This window comes from Budorcas taxicolor, chromosome 18, assembly GCF_023091745.1.
Source record: "Budorcas taxicolor isolate Tak-1 chromosome 18, Takin1.1, whole genome shotgun sequence".
Classification (NCBI taxonomy): Eukaryota; Metazoa; Chordata; class Mammalia; order Artiodactyla; family Bovidae; genus Budorcas; species Budorcas taxicolor.
The window spans coordinates 38302399-38322052 of NC_068927.1; the positions used below are offsets into that span (position 1 = coordinate 38302399).

Genomic DNA, 19654 nt, shown 5'->3' on the forward strand with positions numbered 1-19654 from the left:
AAGCCTCAAAATTCAACATGGTTTTATAAATACTCACAGGGAGTACTTGAGGAATTTTTTCATCTTTCTGGTAAGAATTTCTGTTTTAGTATTTGTTTTCCAGTTGATTATTTTCTAACTAATTGAAAATTATATTAGACCTATTAGCTTCTGACCATTCTGCTTCATGACCACAGGCTTCTTCCCTTAGCCAGACAGCTATGTTATATCTGCATGCCTTTGTTTTGTGGAGGGACTTAATAGAAGAACGAGTGTATAGTTCAGTGGCTTTATTAGAAAAATGACTCGGAATATATATACCCCAGTGAATGGTGTAGTATAATCTCATAACATGTATTAAAAAGAGGTTTTCCTGTCTGCTTATTTGTGTCATTAGAGCTAAATAGTGAAGATGATGTTCATAATGTAGTAAATACCAGAATAATACCTAGAATATCATTTGTGATTTGTTCCAACACTCTAATTACTTCTTTAATCCCCCTTTGTTTTTGTGTCGTTCTAGCCTCATTTATTAATATGAATCTGTTTTTACTCCACTTTCTCTTTCAGGAAATTTTTTAAATTAATATTTTATATCTAGATTAAATGCTTATGGAAAAGTGCCTTTTTACCATGATAGTGCCCCTTTCTTATAATTTCATTTTTCATTGTTGCCAAAAACACATAGGCAAATGACTTTAATAGTCTCAACTTTCATTTTTTCTTTCTGGTAATTCTTTTCTCCATTTCTTGATCACCATAGAAAAGTTTCAAACCTTCCTAATGCCCATTGGCAGAAGAGGAACAGAAAAGATATATAGCTAGGATTGTTTCTTTGAAAAAGGATAAGATCCTCTTTTAGACTTTATATAAATTAGATAAATTTGTCTTCATCGTGACCAACTGTCAAAAATTTTACTATATGTGAGACTATGGCTGAAATGTGTATGGTTACCTTTCAGAAAGGAAGTTGAAGCACCTGCTCTGCTCTTAATTATAAGATGGATGAAAATAAATCAATAACACATAGTTTAGGTAAAGCTTGGTAATGTCAATTTTTCCAATGATAGTCAAATAATTCATTGTTTGTGCCTCTTGCCCATCAGAACCTTAGTAATCTGCACATGAAAAATAGTTGCAAAGGAAATGAAGTTATATCTGAGTCCCCCAGAACTAAAATAATTCCTTGTAGCCAGATAGAGTTGGATAGGGTGTCCCTCTATTTGTTTTGTTAATTTTGCCTGTGTTCCAGCTCCTCACCATAGTGGTGGTGCCTGAAGAAAGGCCATCAGCAGCAAACAGGCCAGGATAGTAGTGACTTAGAGATAGAGCTGCTTTCCCTATGTGAGTATTTCCATTACTGTTGGTGGCTCTAAAGACTGCAGATCTTTATGCAGTATTCTCAATACCCTAATGATATTATGCACTTTAGTCATTCCAAAGAAGTAAAAAATGCTGTATAGTGATGCTTCCTTTTGATGAATACATTTTAACTGTTTAGGATATTTATGTCCCTTTTTATTTTGGATAGCCAACTTGGTATGTTACGGGAATGTTTTCTAAAACGACTGTATAATAGGACTTACTAAGGCTTTGAGATGTAACTGACTATAAGGGGAAATGATTACACTTCAGAAAATCATTTTAGAAACATTAAAATGTTCAGCTTGCTAATCTGTATGTTTGAGAGTTAATTAACCAGCTTTCTTCCTATATTTTTTGTTTCATATTAATAACAATAGTATATAGTTTTCTACATGTATGTATAAACCAATGGTTCTCAAAATGTGGTCCTCAGCCCACCAGCCAATGTCTGTATCACCTGAAAACTAGTTAAAAATACAAAATCTTGGGCCTTATTCCAGACACAGTGAATCAGAAACTCTGGAATGAGACTCAGCAATCTCTGTTTTTAACAAGCCTTCTGTTAAAGGTGATTCTGATGCATGCCAAAGTTTGAGAACCACTGGTTTATAGTGTATACAGTAAAATTTATTAATAGAAAGGGCTTTTTTCCCACTCACACAATTATACATTGTTCTAAATGTAAATTCAGTTTAACATGGTTATCCATAATCATTTACTGGTAACGATAATTTATTCTCAGTACTACCTATAGAAATATATTTTATATACATATACAATTAGTCCAGTTATTGATAATTCAGTTAACTTAGTTTGGTGTATTCCTACCACATACTAAAAAGTTTACATTAAATGACTGATTTAAATATATAGGTGCAATGGTCTATATTTTTATTTTAACTATGGTGACATTTAATTAGCTAACATAATTGACGGGTGCTAAAGTCTCCTGTTTATCCATAAAATGGGTACATTGTGGGCAGTGATAATTCAAGCTTCATTTTCATTGCCTCTTACCTTACCAGCAGACGACAGTTTTGTCCTGGCTAGACCAACTCTCAGAACAAAATTATTTGTCATTCCTTATATTTACATTTGTATCTGAGCTATTAAACAACATGGCTAGCCAGGTCAACAAAGCACCTTATTTTATTTAATTTCTTTTTTTAATAGATAAATCTCCTTTTAAAATAGCTTGCTTTATATGAAAGCTGACGCACTGGAAATATAACTACCCTTGGTTGGAACTTATGCTTCAAACAAGACACTGTATTATTTAGTTTAGGCATTTCTCCCTTTCCAATTATATGCAACTAACTATAAGATAAATAGATTTATTTATTCATTTTAATCTCCCTCTATAATTCAGTACCTCCATAATTGCTGGTGTTTACAAATCACCAATTAATTCATGAAAGAAAAATGTACATTTCAAAATAAAAATCACCACTGCTGTGTTTGCTTAATAGTAGCAGTGGAAATGTAAGTGGCTTACTCTACAAACTTTGGTGCTGGAAATACATAGGCAAACTGTTGGGAGATGCTCTAGCTACATTCCTGCTTTCTTGTTCCTGTTACCACCTTTATCACCTTGTTGCATACTATATTCTTATTACATAAGGCATTCTACCATACCACAATATTATTCAACTCCAACTTGTAATATTTTCTTTAAAAGTTCTGTGTTTAACCATATTACCGTGCTTTCTTTTCCCAGAATTAATTTGCCTAATTTGAGATAGTTTGTATAACTATTATTATTTTAGCTAATGAGCCTCAGGACAGCACACACAAACACACACACACACATACACACACATGCCTTCTCAGATGTTTGAGAGTGACTTTGGAATCAGATTAAAGAACTGTCCTGCACGGAAGTGTTTATGACTTTCAGTGACAAACTGACTCCAGTGACATTGAGCTAATTTCTTTTGATCTAATGAATGTATCTGCTTCACCTTGTTCCCTTACTTTGAATTGATAAGCTCCAAGTATTTATTACTTTTTTCGGATACTTTTTACTGAGTTCATTCATTTGTTTTACTTAGTCTTTTAATAAGTATACTACAGTTATTTCATTAACCTGTTCTCAAGTGGTTTAGCTACCATTCTGCCATTTAATTTTTTTATTTAATTTTATTTGCTTGAGTACACTGATCAACCACTGAGCTGCCTTCTTCCATTGTCCTGCAATGATATAAGGGTTACATTTTTGTGTATATGGCTTTCATAGTTGGTATTTCAGAGCACTGACACCAGATACTTCAGTTTATTCTCTGGGGGAACTTCATTTGCATCTATGTTTTTAGCTATCTGTGATAACTTGTTAAATATTAAAAAGATATTTTGCTTCTATTGGAACATTTGTATACTCGCAACTATATTTCTGTAAACAGCTGCAGTCAAAAATAAAACATTGAAAGTTTTCATTTTGTAGTGGTTAACTGTCTTTTTTCCTCAGACTTTATGAATGAAGTCATATCTAAGAATGTCAATTTTGAACAACATGAATATGTGACTGAACTTAAAAAAAGTCATTAGGAAAAGGCATGAAATAAAGAAATATTTTTAATAGTGACTTTGTACCTACTGTTTTACCAGGTAGTGTACAAAAGTGACTTAGTGTGATAGAATTTTTATTTGTTTTACTTAAAGTGTTTCATGTTTAGTAAAATAATACATACATGTGGTGACAAGTTATGAATTGTCTCCCCAGCCCTCAGTCCCACATCCAGAGGCAGTCTCTTTTTATTCTTCTGTAAGTTAATCATTCAGAATGATTTTAGGTGATTTACATGGGTAAACATTATTTTTAAACATTGTGTGTGTGTGTGTGGATGTACATTAGAAAAACATGTAATGTGTTTACCTACTAGACTATGGGGAAATGTGAGTCAAAGCCAGAATTCTAAATAAATACTAATACAGGTGATACATGAATATTGTGTATGTGATGTATAAATAACTGAAGCTTCAGTAATGCTGCTTTAAACAACATTCTTATACTTTCTTATCAAATACAGATGGTATCTGTTGATTCTGTGAAAGTGACTGCATTTTTAACATCCAAATGTATATAATCCATCTAAATAAGTTTTCACTTTAGGGGTCTAAAGTAATAACACTGCTGCCATTGTTCTAAATATGTTTAAAAGTTGTCTTTTAGCATTTATGGACTTCAGCAACATTGGAAAGAAGTAATAACCAGATGTAATTTAGTAAGTATAAATATCAAAAGTATTTGGGTATTTTTGATCTGAAGATGGAACTACAAGTGGCTGCCAGAAAGGCTGATGTGGTCCTGGGTTACATAATCTAAGTTACAGTGTCCAGAACAAGGGAGAGAGTTTTCTTGCTTTACTCCAAGCTGATAAGAGTCCTGCTTTGTCATCTCGTGAGGAGCAAACAGTTCTCAGCAGCCATATACATATAATTAGGCCTGTCAGAGAACTGAACATCATTTATCCCTGCTTAGGGACACAGGAGGACTTTAGAAGTGTAAAAGCAGCTACTGACAAATATATACTACCATGTGTAAATTAGATGGCTAGTGGGAAGCTGCTGTATATAACACAAGGAGCTGGCCTGGCGCCCTGTGATAACTTAGAGAGGTGGCATGGGGACAGGGAGAGGGTGGCTCAAGAGAGAGGGGATAGACACACACACACACACTCTCTTATGGCTGATTCATGTCGTTATATGGCAGAAACCACCACAACATTGTAAAACAGTTATCCTCCAATTAACAAATCGCTATAGTTTCTCAATCGCAATACTTATGGTCTTTCAGGAAGACAGCTGATTATTGCTCTTGTGCTGTATTTCATGGTGTCATTGTCCCTGCCTGTACTGAGGCACAATAGTATTTAAAAGCATAGTCTCTGGAGTTTGCCTCTTGGGTAAAGTTCTGGCTCCTATACCGAATGTTTAACCTCTCCATTCCTCAGTTTCTTTATAAAGTGGAAAGAAAACTAGAATGATCCCCTAAGGGTTGTTATAAAAATTACATAAGTTAATCAGCATAAAACTACTTAGTTCCTGGTACACAGGAGCTAAGTGCCTAGTAAGTGTTAACTTTGTGTTAGTCATACTAGTCCTGATACGGCTTTGTTCTGCTGCCTCTGGTGCACTGGATCCATATCCTTTTGCTTTCTCAAATACATGGTCCTTTAATTATCCTCTTTTTTAATTTGTAATTTACTTTTTAATTTTAATTATTTTTATTTGATTTTTATTTTCTGTTGGAGTATAGTTGACTTACAGTGTTGTGTTAGTTTCAGGTAAACAGCAAAGGGATTCAGTTATATATATATAATTACCCTCTTTCTCCAGCATCAAAACCTTTTCTCATACCCACTAGAATATGAATTTTCTGTAATGTTCCTCGTCTCAAAATTAACAATTTTCTTTGACCACACATCCCACATATACACTATTTCCACTTCCTCTCTTTCCATTCCCTCTTAAATCCATTCCAATTAGGTTTTATCACCCCACTCTCCAGAAATAGCTCTTGTCATCACCACCAATGGCCTCTCAAAAGTCAATTCCCATGCCTATTTCACTCACTCATCAGCAGTATTTGACAGTCTTTGAAACACTTTCTTCCCTCAGCTTTCAGGACATGACGCTCATCTCTCTCGCTTCATTGGCCTTTTCTCTTCTCATCATCTTGAGCTTCTAACGTTGGAGACCTCTAGAAGTTGATCATTAGATCTCTTCTCTATCGTAACTCAATTTCCAGTCGATCTCATCCAGTCACATTGCTTTATATACTTCTACATGTTGACTGTACTCCAAGTTCCTATTACCCAACTGTCTACTTGACAGTCACAACAGGCATCTCAGACATAACATGTCTGAAGTCAAATTTTGATTCTCCCCTTCCCATCCCCATCTTCTGCCCCAAATACTCTTTCCAGATTCTTCCTCATTTGAGCAAAATGAAATCTCCATTCTTTCAGTTGTTTAAGCCAAAATACCTCTGAGGGTTTGTGTTTTTTGACCTTTATACAGTCTGTCATCAGATCATGTTACTCTGACCTTTGAAATATATCCAGAATCCAGCCACTTCTCAATACAGCTATTGTTATCACTTTGAACCAAAGCATTTGTTGCCATAACAGTTTCCCAACAATTCCTACTTCTCTTCATTGCTCCTCATACTTGATTCTTCAGTTACCAGCTAGATTTAAAAGTAAGTCCTATGTTACATGTTTGCTCAAAGCCACCTAGTGACTGACTTCCTGTTTCTGCATTTCACAGTGCTTGTAAGGCCCTTTGTGGTCTGTCCCAGCTGTGTGTCTGACCCATCCTTCTCTTGCTTTCTCTGCTTTGGTCACACTAAGTTCCTTTCCCTCCCTAAAACAGACTGATCATGCTGCTACCTCTTGGGTTTGTGCTCACATCACTCCCGGTATGCCTATCCTTCAGGGATCCACATGTCTCAGTCTCTTAACGTTATCAAGTCTTTGCTCAAATATAACCTTATTAGATCCTTTTTGATCACCCTGTATAAAACTCGGATCCCATCTCTAACCCTCTTACCTGCTCTTCCTCTCTAGCATTTATCACCTGACATTTGTTCTTCTGTCATGGAATGCAGTCCTCCATGAGGATAGGTGTTTTGTCTGCTTTTGTATATCTCCAGTGCCTAGAAGAATGCCTCTCCCATTGATTAATCAAGATAATTCAGTCGAGTCACAATAAATATTGCCCCTTGGCATTTATCTATTACATTCTGTGTTTTTCTTGATTTCTATACCACTCTACTGATCCCTGGGTTGGGAAGACTCCTGAAGAAGGAAATAGCAACCCACTCCAGTATTCTTCCTTGGGAAATCCCATTGTCAGAGGAGCCTGGCCATCTATAGTCCATGGGGTCGCAAAGAGTCAGACATGACTAAACAACTAAGCACTCCTTCCTGGATCATCTTAAATGTCCTTTAAATCCCCTGTTGCTGTTGCTGCTCAGTCCCTTCAGTCGTGTCCGACTCTGTGCGACCCCATAGACGCCAGCCCACCAGGCTCCGCCGTCCCTGGGATTCTCCAGGCAAGAACACTGGAGTGGGTTGCCATTTCCTTCTCCAATGCATGAAAGTGAAAAGTGAAAGTGAAGTCGCTCAGTCGTATCTGACTCTTAGCGACCCCGCAGACTGCAGCCTACCAGGCTCCTCTGTCCATGGGATTTTCCAGGCAAGAGTACTGCAGTGGGGTGCCATTGCCTTCTCCCTTAAATCCCCTGAGAGAATCTTAATTGGTTCCATTACCATTCAGAATGAAGCAGCCCTATTGGGCAAGCTCTCAAGCCAAGTCACTGTTTAGGCTTCTGGCCACAGTTTATCACTGAATCCTCTGATCCCTTCCCTGGTAGATTCTACTTTTGCCTGAAACCAATGAATTTGAGTTTGTTTTATAGAAATGGATTTTATTTGGAACTTTTAGAAATATACATAAAACTGCAGTGAGGATAAAGGCAACAGGAAACATTTTCATGTTTTCAAATTGAAACACCCAGCCATCTGCCATTGTGGATATTGTGGAAAGAATACCCAGTGCTTGCTGGCATCTGGCACTTGAGGTTCTCCTGCCTGATGCCATCATTTCCTTGGCAGGTAAGAGGCAACCTTGCTTTGCATCATTTCTCATGTTTTCTTTCTCTGGACCACAAGAGGGCATTCTTTCATCATTTTCAACTTGGATTATACCAACACTTAGTAGACATGCACCTCAATTATTTAAACAGGAAGTTAGATTATGAATGCCAAAATCGTTCACCAAAGTTAGTGAAACTCTAGGCTTACAATTTTGCCCCCAGATTCATGGAACCAAAACACATCCGTGAAAGGAAAGTCATCAGTTTATAAATGATATGGGGAAAATTTCCAGGTTAGTTATATGGATCAAAAAATAAAGTACTATTTGTGGAAGGCTGTTTTTAGGTATTAGGAGTACTATTTCTTTTTGTGAATTCAGTCATTATAGCAGATGTAGTTATAGTTGTCTTGGTTTATTTGCAGATAGTAAATCAGAAAATTGAAGTGAAAAAGATTTTTATTAACTTTTCATTTCAAGGTATCTGTGTTAACAACAAAAGTTCAAGGAAGGAGGACATTCATGTAGGCATGGTAGTCATTGTATAGTAATAAAGCTAATATATATCACAAACAAGCAGAGAGTAGCAATTATTAAACAAGTCCCTTAGGTCAGACAGATTCTGTCATTTCCTCCTCTGAGCAATTCCCTTCTGCCATAAACCACAGAGAGGTAATTAAAGAAAAATAGATCATTGAGGAGTTGGATGCTCTCTAGCCAGATTTATTCCTAAAAATATATACCTAAAGAGAGAGGGATTAAATTGTGTAGAGGGCCTTAAAGAATACTGTCTGGCATCTTTCTACCTTTCTGTCTGGCTTTACATCCTAAGAGCCCTTTTGAGACTAATCAGATTTTGCCATGATAGCAATCATAAGAATTGGTTACATTATTTAATAAAGCTATCCAGAAACGTATGAATTTAGTCTGTTCTCTATTATTCATTCCTCACGGAAAAAGAAAAACACAGATCTTAAAAACTAGAGCAAATCAAGGAAGCTCAAAATAGCAACCAAGATTAGGTCACATTCTTAGAAGGAAGTCCAGCCTTGTGGATCTTATTTTATGGCTTTGATCTGATTGTCCATTGGGATGGACTTGCCCAAGTGATGGCCCACAGAAAGGCCAAATTTCTTACTTTTCTGCTCATCCTGCACCTCCTTTTTCATTAAGAATCCTGCCTGGAAATTTAGGTCAAAGAGGCTACTTGGAGCAAAATACAGTGGCATCTCATCCCAAATATTCTCCAGGCGTTTCTTCCATCCTTCCAGGATCTGAACTCGGGCATCCTCGGGAGTGTGCCCAATGCTATATGTCAGTTGAGGTTCCAAGACTTGGAAGCCACAGAAGTGCAGAGTGCCACTCTGAGGATACACAAAGCACAGAGGTGAGTCACAGGTCAAACGCCACACACCTTGTACCACCGACAATGAAAGTTAATCTGGGTTTCCCAATAGGACACCTTGATGTGAAGGCCTTGAGAATTAGTTCCTAGCTCCATCCTCTCACCTTGTGCTCTCTGTACCTAGCTGTTACCTATTTTAGCCTATTCAGCTGTACTCTTCTCTTAATGAATAAAGCCTTTGAAACTGTCCCAGCCTGGCACTATCTGCCAAAAGTGCCCAAAGTTCTGTTAACTCAGGGAGGGTTCCAGCTGCTCAGCAGCTGACTGTTGCCAAGACCTGCAAAGGTGCATTTCTTTGCCTCTCCACATTACCAGGCAAGTCTTCATGAAGTATTCTTGCCATTTGTTCTCCAGTGTTATTACTAATACTGATTCCCTCATCCTGTAGATGGCCACCTCATATGCTCTTCTTGCCAGCCTTAGATTATCCTGAGGGTCCAGTGACCGCCAAAAAAACGTGCTTCAGACTTCAGTTTTATTAGCTGAACTAAATAGTTTCTTAACTTTTCTTGGGCTCTGACAGTCTGTGAGACTAGCAGCAACTTGGAGGACAGAGAGATTGGCGAGAGATGCCCGTCACATGGCTGTACAAACCTGGGGGAGTCATCCACGCTATCCTCTGGCTAGGAGGAGAGAGTGGTATTTGACCATGTACACACATGAATTATTCTATAAGCCTGGGGTCCTGGGAAGACAGGTCAGTCCTAAAAGGAAGCCCCTTCTATAGTTATTTGATCTTCATACCTCAGGTCTGTTTCCAGATGCTATCTGGAGGATCTGGACCCAATAGAAAATTCAATTAATCCTCCTGAAGGGTCACTGAAAACAAGATACCTGAATTGGCCAGAGAATGATGTTCATGTCCCCATGGATACCATGCAGAGAGTACATGGAGCCGCTGCCACCGGTGGTGATGGAAAGCACTGCCTTCTTATTCTGTAAAAGAAAAGTCATTATCATCCACATCTCTTTGGTGACAGGAAGTTAATGGAACAGCCCCGGGGAAAAGAATATAAAAGTCCCCACCCCCCACCCCCTGCTGCCTAGATCTGCTCCTTATATTACTTCATACATTGGCTCTTCTGAGCCATGCAGTATCACTCTGCAGAAGTACCAGCCTGGAAAGTGGTACGCAGAGGGGCAGGCCCAGGATTCCATACTCTCGCATGTGAAGGCTGTCACAGTAACGCAAAATCAGTGCTGACTGCTGGTGCCTACGTGGAGTTTGTAAAATCTGTCTCCTCACAGTACTATGCATGTATCAAGGCTTGTGATCTAGAAGGTCTCAAAAATGCTTCTTGTGTAGTTTTGGGTGTCTAGAAAATGAAGACAGACTCCTTTTTTTAATGGACAAGTTCATAAAGTTCATATCAGTACATAAAGAGAAAATAGTATAATGATACATTCACCATCCTGCTTTAACTCTCAGTATTTTGCCATTCTAGGTTTATCTAATCTCCACACATCTCTCCCAAAGGGACCTGGAGCCTGATTGTGGTATCTAACTGTACTCAAAACTCTGCATCAAGACAGAGTCTTTCTAAAATCCAGGCGCTAGAAAACAGAAAACCAAGAACAATTATCCACCTACCCGAAAAGGCCCCTTATCATACATGGCAGCATACTTGTAAGCGAACTCCCCTACGAGCACCCGCTCAAACCAGCCTTTCAGGATGGCAGGGACTCCAAACCACTGCAGGGGGAACTGAGGGACAGAGGACAGAGAGGTTAGATTGGGAACACCCCCAGCACAGAAGATTCAATGCTTAGCTGCTGTTCATGACATCACTGAGGGGCAAACTTTCTTCAGGCCCTGTCATTCCTCTTGGAGAAGGTAGAACATTCAAGAAAAGAAAATTTTAACGAAAATTATTGCCCTTGGTCAGTCAACTAGACACTCCTGTTCCTGCGTACAAATAATAAATATCGGGTGGGTGTGAAGAGAGCCACGTGAAATAAAGACTTGTTTCTGTGAAATCTCATTTGGCAGCAAAATCTAAACAGCAAGGATTGGAGGCAAAGTTGGCCTCAGTGTGTGACACCTAAATCAACATTTTCTCAAGAATTGCTTCAGTGGGTGTGGTATCACAAATATGAGACCTGTACCTTGTGTTCATGGATGTAAAGTCTTATCATTTAGAATAAACAAAACCACTCACAAATGCTATCAAATGATCAGTGTAACCAAGGTTTATCAGGGAATTCGCAGAAGAAAGACCTGCTGGGGCTCTTGTCCTGGTAAAAGTCGAACAAGGCCATACCAGTATTTCTTCTTGACTCACTTAAAGGCTATGATGACAGGAACATGCCCAGAGGTTAAAAGAAAAAGCTAGGACAGAGAAGAAATTTGTAGGACTTGGTAGTTCTCTCTTTGAAGAATGGTTGACCCATAAGAGAGAGAGTAAGGAAGTAAAGTTCTGGACACGATTGAGAATGAAACCAGCATTCTTACCCTGAATCTGCCAATAATGTGAGGCATGACCTCTGCAACACAAGCCCCTTCCTCATCCGTAAAAAGAGGAGCTTGAGGGGTCTCATATTCTCACATTTAAGGTGCTTCAATTGTGAAGGGCATATCTGCAGCTTTTAGGATGTGTAGGTTATTCAAGCAAGTAGATTTGGTCCTCTGTGAATGTTCTACAGACAGGGCTGAAAATAGAATTGGTTGGCTTGCTTGATATTAAAAGTTTACTCTCTCAGGTTCCATTTGGAGAGGTGAGACAGCTGAGCAGGGCCTAGCCTGTGTGGCACGTTGCTATGAATGCGGGCAGTCTTTCCTCAGGATGTTTATTTTAATGTTGCCAGACTATCATTTCTAGCACACTGCTTTTGCTGGAATAAGACTCTTCCTGTCATCTGTTGCAAAACTGATATAATAAATATGCAAGTCTGTGGAGTTTACATTGCCCTTCCTTGTGCTGCTATTTTGTAGTGCTCAACCTATACAGTTGTACTGGTAGTAAAGAAAACACATGCATTGGATAGAAGCTGAATTTAAAGGCCAGCCTTTCCAGTTTTTAAATACGGTGATTCTTAGAAGCAGAACTGAAAGTTGCTACTGCTACTGCCTTGGCTGTACTGCAACGAGAGTAGAGAATGTAGACCAAAAAGGGATCCTTTGGGGCACTGGCTCATGTTATGTGGCTTTGATTCATAGCACCAGGTAGAATAAGGGACTTCAAAGGTTAGAGTCTTTGCAGCTGATTGAATAACTGCAAAAATCACCACCAGTATCAAACTTATGAAGTTTCCAGTGTCGCATACATTTCATGTTTAATACCAAAAAGCTGGTTGGGATTGGTAGCAGCCAAGTCACTGACTACAGTCCACCATCGTCAGGAAAGGTGACTTACAAGAAGCATCCCCAGTTTCAGTGCTGACTGCTAAATGGTGAGGCAGCTTCCAGGAGGAGAAAGGCCATGGTTTTGCTGCTAGAACACATTAAGCAGGGCAGCACACCCTGCACTGGGAGCTCCCATCGCAGAGAAGCCAAGCTCTCATGCCTCTACAAAATGCTTCCAGGAGGCTTATGGAGATGGGGTGAGAACTGCAAACTTGAGTGATTCCATGAGAAATTACTAATTGAAGAAAAGACTAAACATTCTCGGGAAAAGAGCTCAAGGCTCATATGTCATCTCTGCAGTCACAGTCATACTTTCAAAGAATACACAGCCAGTCTTCATAACATCCATAAATCTGTAATCCTGCACCTTTGAAGTAATTATCCTTCTTAAAGGAGAGTATGGGCAAGGGGCTGTGACTTTCCTAAGAGCACATAGCTAATTAGGTGTCAGGTCTAGGACAAAAAAACACAAGTGCCTCAACACCCCTTCTGATGTCTTACCACACCTGAAAAATCACAAGGTCTGCAGCTTCCAGCTTCTTTTGTTCGGCCACAATATCTGGGCTGAGACGGCCTTCTTTATAAGCTAAAACAGTCTCGGCAGGATACTGAAAGTTCCCGGGGTCCTTCAGTTTACCTGCAGAGAGGAAAAGAGAAGCTGACGCCAGAGGGCGAAGGCGGGGCCCGAAAGCCCACAAGGGAGAAGTTCCACAAAGACCTAATTAAAGGGGAGAGCTGCTCCCACCTGTGATGTCCTTTCTGGAGATGACGGGATTGAAGTTCATGGCATACAGGTCCGACACAGTGACCTCCCATCCTTTCCTCTTCAAAGCCTCTATGGCAGTCTCCTTCATGGCATAGTTGAAGGACGTCCTCTCTGAGTGGGCCAGTACGATCAGTGCTTTTCTGACTATTTAGACACACACAAGGCACATGGAAAAAAATCAGTCACCAACCAGCAAAGCTCAGGCTGCAGGGGAGCCCAGCTGGGCTCCACAATGGAAGACGTGACTTTGTTAGACACTGGGTTATGCAACCCATCCACTGCATCCAGAAATATATTTTCTTCTTATAAGTCCCATTCATCAAAGGAGTGATTTTTAACTCACTGGGAAAACAGTAGCTAATCTAATAAATGACTTTGGCATACTTAATCAAACATCTGCATAAAAATAAAATTCAGTTCAGTTCAGTCTCTCAGTCGTGTCTGACTCTTTGCGACCCCATGAATTGCAGCACGCCAGGCCTCCCTGTCCATCACCAACTCCCAGAGTTCACTCAAACACGTCCATCAAGTTGGTGATGCCATCCAGCCATCTCATTCTCTGTCATCCCCATAAAATGATCCCCTTAGAAATCTCATATAAGGTGTTAGAGGTCAGTACAGTGGTTATCCTCTGTTGGGGAATAATGACCGGAAGGAGACAAAGCACCTGGGGTGCTGTCTGTGTTCTATTTTTTTTTTTAATATTTATTTGGCTTTGCTGGGTCTTAATTGCAGCACTTGGGAATCTATGATCTTCATTACAGCTTGGAGGATTGTTGGGGCATGTGGGATCTAGTTCCCGGACCAGGTATCGAACCCAGACCCCATTCACTGGGAGCAGAGTGTTAGCCACTGGACCACCAGGGAAGTCCCCTGTTCTGTGTCTTGAAATGGATGCAGATTATACAAGCATGTGTTCAGTTGGTGAAAATTCACTTAGAACTTGTGCACTTTCCAGTGTGTCTATTATATTCAATACAAGTTTCCCACTAACATACCACATACAGCAACAACTTACTGGCAGATTAAAGATCTAAATTTTAAAAACTGAAACTATTAGACTAGTATGGGATGCTCTATGTACTCTGTTGCCTTCTGTCTCATTTTTAATTGAACATCAAGAGACTACAGTATTTAAATTACAAACTCTGCCAATACCTTTATCTAGAGGTTTGTTGTCATTTTTGACTTTTATGAAATTTTTGTTGCCAAGAAAGGCAGGATTACATTTTTCTCTTATAGATTGAGTTGGTGTAGTGTATCATTGGTTATCAGAATACTCATAGCTTTGGGACTTTGAAATGGTAAATATTCACAATTTGTGAAAAAAGCATGACACATAACTGTATGATCTTAATTATAAAAAAATGGATGTTTAATTGTATAAATATGCAAATAGGATCTAGAAACGACATATCAAAAGGTAAACTGATTATGGATAACTTTTTTGTTTTTGCTTCTTGTGTTTTTTGGTTTCCTATTATGCATATGTTAACTTTTAAGAAATGTTATTTTTAAAACCTTAAAAAAATAAGTATGGGACGAGAGGGAAAAGTTGTATAACCTCTGGACAGAGGCTGCTTTTTAAGAAAGACAACAGCTTCAGAAACCATGAAGGAAAAGCTTGACAGATAAAGCCCCAGAAACATTAAAAATTGTGTTTAATGAAAGGTTCCAGAAATAGAGTCAAAAGACAACCAGGAGAAGATATTCACAACTCTTACCAAAAAGAGTTAAAATCCCCCCACTTCAGTTCAGTTCAGTCGCTCAGCCGTGTTCAACTCTTTGCGACCCCATGAATCGCAGCACGCCAGGCCTCCCTGTCCATCACCAACTCCCAGAGTTCACTCAGACTCAACGTCTATCGAGTTGGTGATGCCATCCAGCCATCTCATTCTCTGTCGTCCCCTTCTCCTCCTGCCCCCAATCCCTCCCAGCATCAGAGTCTTTCAAATGAGTTTGCTGCACGTACTGATACACTGTCACCCTGAAAGGTATCTGGGATATATCATTAAATGATAAAATGGGGACTTCCCTGGCGATCCAGTGGTTAAGACCTCCTTCCAATGCAGGGAGTGTGGATTCAGTCCCTGGTTGGGGAGCTGAGATCCCGTGTGCCTTGTGGCCAAAAAACCAAAACATAAAACAAGTAATATTCTAACAAACTCAATAAATACTTTTAAAAATGGTCCACATTTTAAAAATCTTTATAACGTGAGTGTGAATCTACTTTTACAATAAAGAAAGAAACTCTATGTTTGTAGGTAGATCTGCAGTCTATTGCTCTGAAGAGAAAAAGACGTGGCGCAGTTTTCTTAGGCAAGTAAGAGGTGGCAAGGGGGTAGACGCACAGGGGAAGATGAGCTTTTTCTTGGACATCCTTTGTGTTAATAAAGCCATTAGAACATGCCTGCTTCTGCAACAAGAGCATGTAAAGGGTGCTTACTACGCACTGAGCATTGTTCCAAGTACTCTGTATTTTTTGCAGTTGTCATAGCAACCCTGTGAGGTAAACAGAATATCATTAGGGATGGGAAGACTGAAGCCCAGAAACTTTAAGCAAGTTACTACCCAAATTTACCTGTTAAGTGGTGAAGCTGGAATAACTTGAAAATATATAGAGAAAAATCCACACAACAACATGCAGGCATGGGGAAGAGTACCAGAGAAAGGAAGTTTCACCATCCTCCTGAAATTGGAGCTAAAATTCCATACCTTACTAACTCTTCAAAAGCAGTGACTGTGGGTGGAACTGAGGAGAGAGTACACCTGGAACTTCTTATAGTATTGTTGGAAGAAAATTAAGGCACCTGTAAGCCTTTAGTTCGCTCCCTGATTTCAGTATTAACCACACCTGGCATAGGCATCGCCCATTGGCTTAAACTCAGTCATGTGTAAGCTTTAGGTTCCCGCTTGTCAAATAAGAGGATTCCCAAGCTTGGCCTGGCCTTTTGGACTCCATAAACTCAGATTCTGTGGGGTATAAATTTGGTGATGATTTAAATGCTACAGAAGTGATTTAGTTTCTTCTGATGTAGCCTGGGAAAATGGAAAGGAATTCCTGAGGCTGCTTCAACAAATTCCCACCTGATTTCTTACCAACTCATGGACTGAACACCACTGAGAGCAACGTGAGTATATTAAACTCTAACATGCATTTTCTTTGTGACTTATCTTTGCATTAGTCATATCCGTTTACTAAGTACTGCTTTGTCAGTTTTTATTCTCTTGGCTTACTTCTTACGTATGTATATTTTAATTTTTAAATTTACATATATATAGTTTCACTTCTTACCAACATTAACAAACATTTTATAAGTAGTAAAACATAAAGGTGATTCCCAGAAAATGAGTAAGTCAAAGACATCTATCTCTTGCTTTCAAAGAGCTTACATCTACTAACTACAGTACAGCCATGACTGTTAACCTTCAAAGATAAAAAAAAAAGATGAGACTCAAACAGGAAGAATATATTCACAAGAAATATAACCAATAGAGTTCAAAATCTGAAATATATAGATTTCTTAAAAACAACCCAGTAGAAAAATGGTCAAAGGCTATAAATGGGCAATCAATAGAACAGTTGTGCATATTTGCTAGAGGTAAGGGTAAAGCAAGAGATAAGCCACCTCTCTAGTTTTCAGGTTATTTTCCATGGCCAATTCTGAGATTTTTTGGACTTAGAGGGCTCAGTTTCCCTTCCTGCCATTTAGCTACACAAGCTTGACTTTATCAGAATTTACTCAAAGAAAGGCATAAGACATATACACAAGTAACTAACAGAGGAAAACTGTTCACTTCAGGGCCAGCCCCTCAGGAAAGGCCTTGAGAAGGAGCTGCATTTGAGCTGAGTCTTGGAAGACAAATGGGGTTATTATCAGTACCTCTAATTTACCATTCAGTAGAAGGAAATGGCAACCCACTCCAGGACTCTTGCCTGGAAAATTCCATGGACTGAGGAGCCTGGTAGGCTACAGTCCATGGGGTCACAAAGAGTAGGACACGACTGAGTGACTTCACTTCACCTTGCTTGTCCTGCACGTGATTAACCCATCTGCTAGAAGCGACTGTGTAACATGGCTAAGCACATCTTGTTAATGCCTCTCTCTCCCTGCACCAGTTCCTTTTCAGGTCTCAATCCCTAAGCAATATGCTCCCAGTCCGTCCTCATTTCTCTGTGTCCCCACCATCCTACACCTTCTATTTCCAATCCACATCCACACCAGCCAGCCTTCTTTCCCCACCTTGAAATGCTAATATTCTCACTGACCCAGCCTCCCCACCTCAGTTTACTGAGCACTTAGGATGCACCTGGCACCTCTCTAGGCATTTGGGATACATCAACATACCAACACAAAACAAATCTTTGCCATTTCCTACTCCCGAGGATCTTCCCTACTCAGGGATTGAAGCCGTATCTCCTGCATTGGCAGGTGGATTCTTTACCACTGCGCTACCTAGGAAGCTTAATACTAGTCATACAAGATCTAAATCTTCCCATTTTCCCTCACTAGCTCCCCCAACCCCCCCCCCCCCACCTTTTTTTTTTGGTCTGTTACACATAGACACAGAACATTCTATAGGATTGGAGAATGAGGAAATAGTTCTTGCCCTAGTATTTCCAGAGAGGTATTGATGCCCTCCAGACAACTGGGGTACAAATAACCAAGAGGGAAACGGCCACTAATCTGCGTGCAGAAGACTTGTCAGCCAAGCCCTACCCCTTGGGCCATGAAACCTTGGGTGGGCTTCCAGTCCCCTGCTTAGCCCTTTTCTCTTGAGCACCTAAGTAGTCTGTCAGCTTCAAAAGCAATGCCTTCCCTCACCCACTTACTTTTAGCAAGATGAGGTTGTGTGTTTGTGTGTGTGTTTTCAGAAGGTAGAACTAGGTTCATAGGGAAGGAAATTACAGAAAGGTAGAATTCTGCCTTCTAGGAAGGAAATAGATATCTAGATTTTAGCTCATTATCCAATCTCAGAGTAAGGCTCTCTGGAAAACAGGGAGTCCAGCCCCAGCGGGTGTTGCAGCTGGTCCAGTATGTGTGAGAGGCCATTCACACATTAGATTCAAGCTGTGGGGACCTCCAAGGTCCCCCCTGTGGTTGACGGTGGAGAAGGGAGGCTCTGTCACTAGAGCGGCACCCAGATCAGGTTTGCCCACTTCACGGGTCACAGTCTGAAAAGTTTCCTGGCCCAGCAGCCTGGAGCTGGGTCTGATGTCCATCAAACTAAAGGGAGCAGCTTCCCCAGCTCAAGCACCCCCACTGCCAGATCTTCCAGTTTTCCTCCAGAAGTTGGGAACCCACGTTTTTAAGTGAAATTGCCTATATTTATTTTAAACGTTAGCAACTTATTCCAAAAGATTTTAAATACTATTAAGGTCAAGCAGGGTGTGCAAGTTAGCCAATTTGGTCTCTGACGGCTGATTCTGACCCCAGAGGGAAGGAACCTTTTGCTTCCAAGGTCAATTCTCTCCTAACCGCCCATCGTCGTTTCTGGGAGTGGGGTAGAAACAGGAGCCTCTCCTCTCCCGGCATCTGTCAGGGCTCATCCAGCGATTCTAATGCCTCCACGTTTCCAGTTTTAAGTCGAGGAAGGAAACTGTAAGCTCCTGCTGAGGAACGAGGGCTGGGGACAGCAAGGCTCCTGGAGTGGTTGAGGGGCGGGGGGCGGACACTCACCAGCCATGGCTCCGGCGGCGCGCTGATTGGCTGGTCTGCTGGTTGCCCTGGTGACTCAAACTGGGGAGGGCTGGAAGGCAAGGTCCTCAGGCTGCTTAGCGAGCTGCCGCCTAGAAGGCGTCACCAGTGCTGCTCGCCGCCGAGCGCCTGCTACTTTATACCCAGTCTGGCTGGCCCGGCCCATGAACTAGGGAGCCAGCAAAGGCGGAGCCGCCGCTCAGGCCCTGGGGTGCAGGGCGGAGCACGCCTCGGCTGAGGTTCTAGGAAGAACTGGCAGTCTGAGTGCAAGCATACGGACCCATGTGGAAGAAGGGTTCCTGGGGGGATAGGGAGTAAGGAACCCATGAGTCTGGGTGGGTGTGGGAGGCATGTTTTCTGGACGCTGTTCTGAAACCACCCTGGGACAAAAGGAGGAAGTGTCCGATGGAGTCCGGGGTTCCTTTGGGCACGCTATCCAGGCCACTCCTAGCCCTGGGAAATGGCTCTGAATGGAATGGGCCTGTCTGAGAGAGGAAGGC

At 40.6% G+C, this 19654-nt stretch overlaps 1 protein-coding gene across 5 annotated transcripts; it reads right to left on the minus strand.

The window, feature by feature from the left end:
• Window positions 1–8390: 8390 nt before the first annotated feature.
• Window positions 8391–19255, minus strand: NQO1 (NAD(P)H quinone dehydrogenase 1). 5 transcript variants are annotated; one of them, XM_052656069.1, is made up of 8 exons: window positions 18905–19035; window positions 16037–16061; window positions 15902–15957; window positions 13435–13599; window positions 13196–13326; window positions 10938–11051; window positions 10181–10282; window positions 8391–9305 (listed from the first exon to the last, which is right to left on the minus strand). In XM_052656069.1, the coding sequence occupies exons 1-8, from the start codon at window positions 18990–18992 to the stop codon at window positions 9000–9002; spliced, it is 987 nt and encodes a 328-aa protein (XP_052512029.1). In that variant the 5' UTR covers window positions 18993–19035; the 3' UTR covers window positions 8391–8999. The 5 variants fall into 5 exon arrangements, with proteins under 5 accessions (XP_052512029.1, XP_052512030.1, XP_052512034.1 ...); XM_052656070.1 differs by lacking the exons at window positions 16037–16061; window positions 18905–19035 and adding an exon at window positions 19137–19255; XM_052656074.1 differs by lacking the exons at window positions 16037–16061; window positions 18905–19035 and adding an exon at window positions 19137–19249 and having other exon boundaries at window positions 15909–15957.
• Window positions 19256–19654: the final 399 nt, after the last annotated feature.

Bases quoted from the DNA above. Each gene is read 5' to 3' on its own strand.
- NQO1 (XM_052656069.1), bottom strand. From the start codon at position 18,992: ATGCCGGGAGAGGAGAGGCTCCTGTTTCTACCCCACTCCCAGAAACGA. The intron at 13,600-15,901 runs GTAAGCACCCTT...GTGTCTAAATAG, and splicing joins GGAACAATGCTCAGTGCGTA to TCAGAAAAGCACTGATCGTA. The intron at 9,306-10,180 runs GTATCTTGTTTT...GTGTATCCTCAG, and splicing joins TCATTCTCTGGCCAATTCAG to AGTGGCACTCTGCACTTCTG.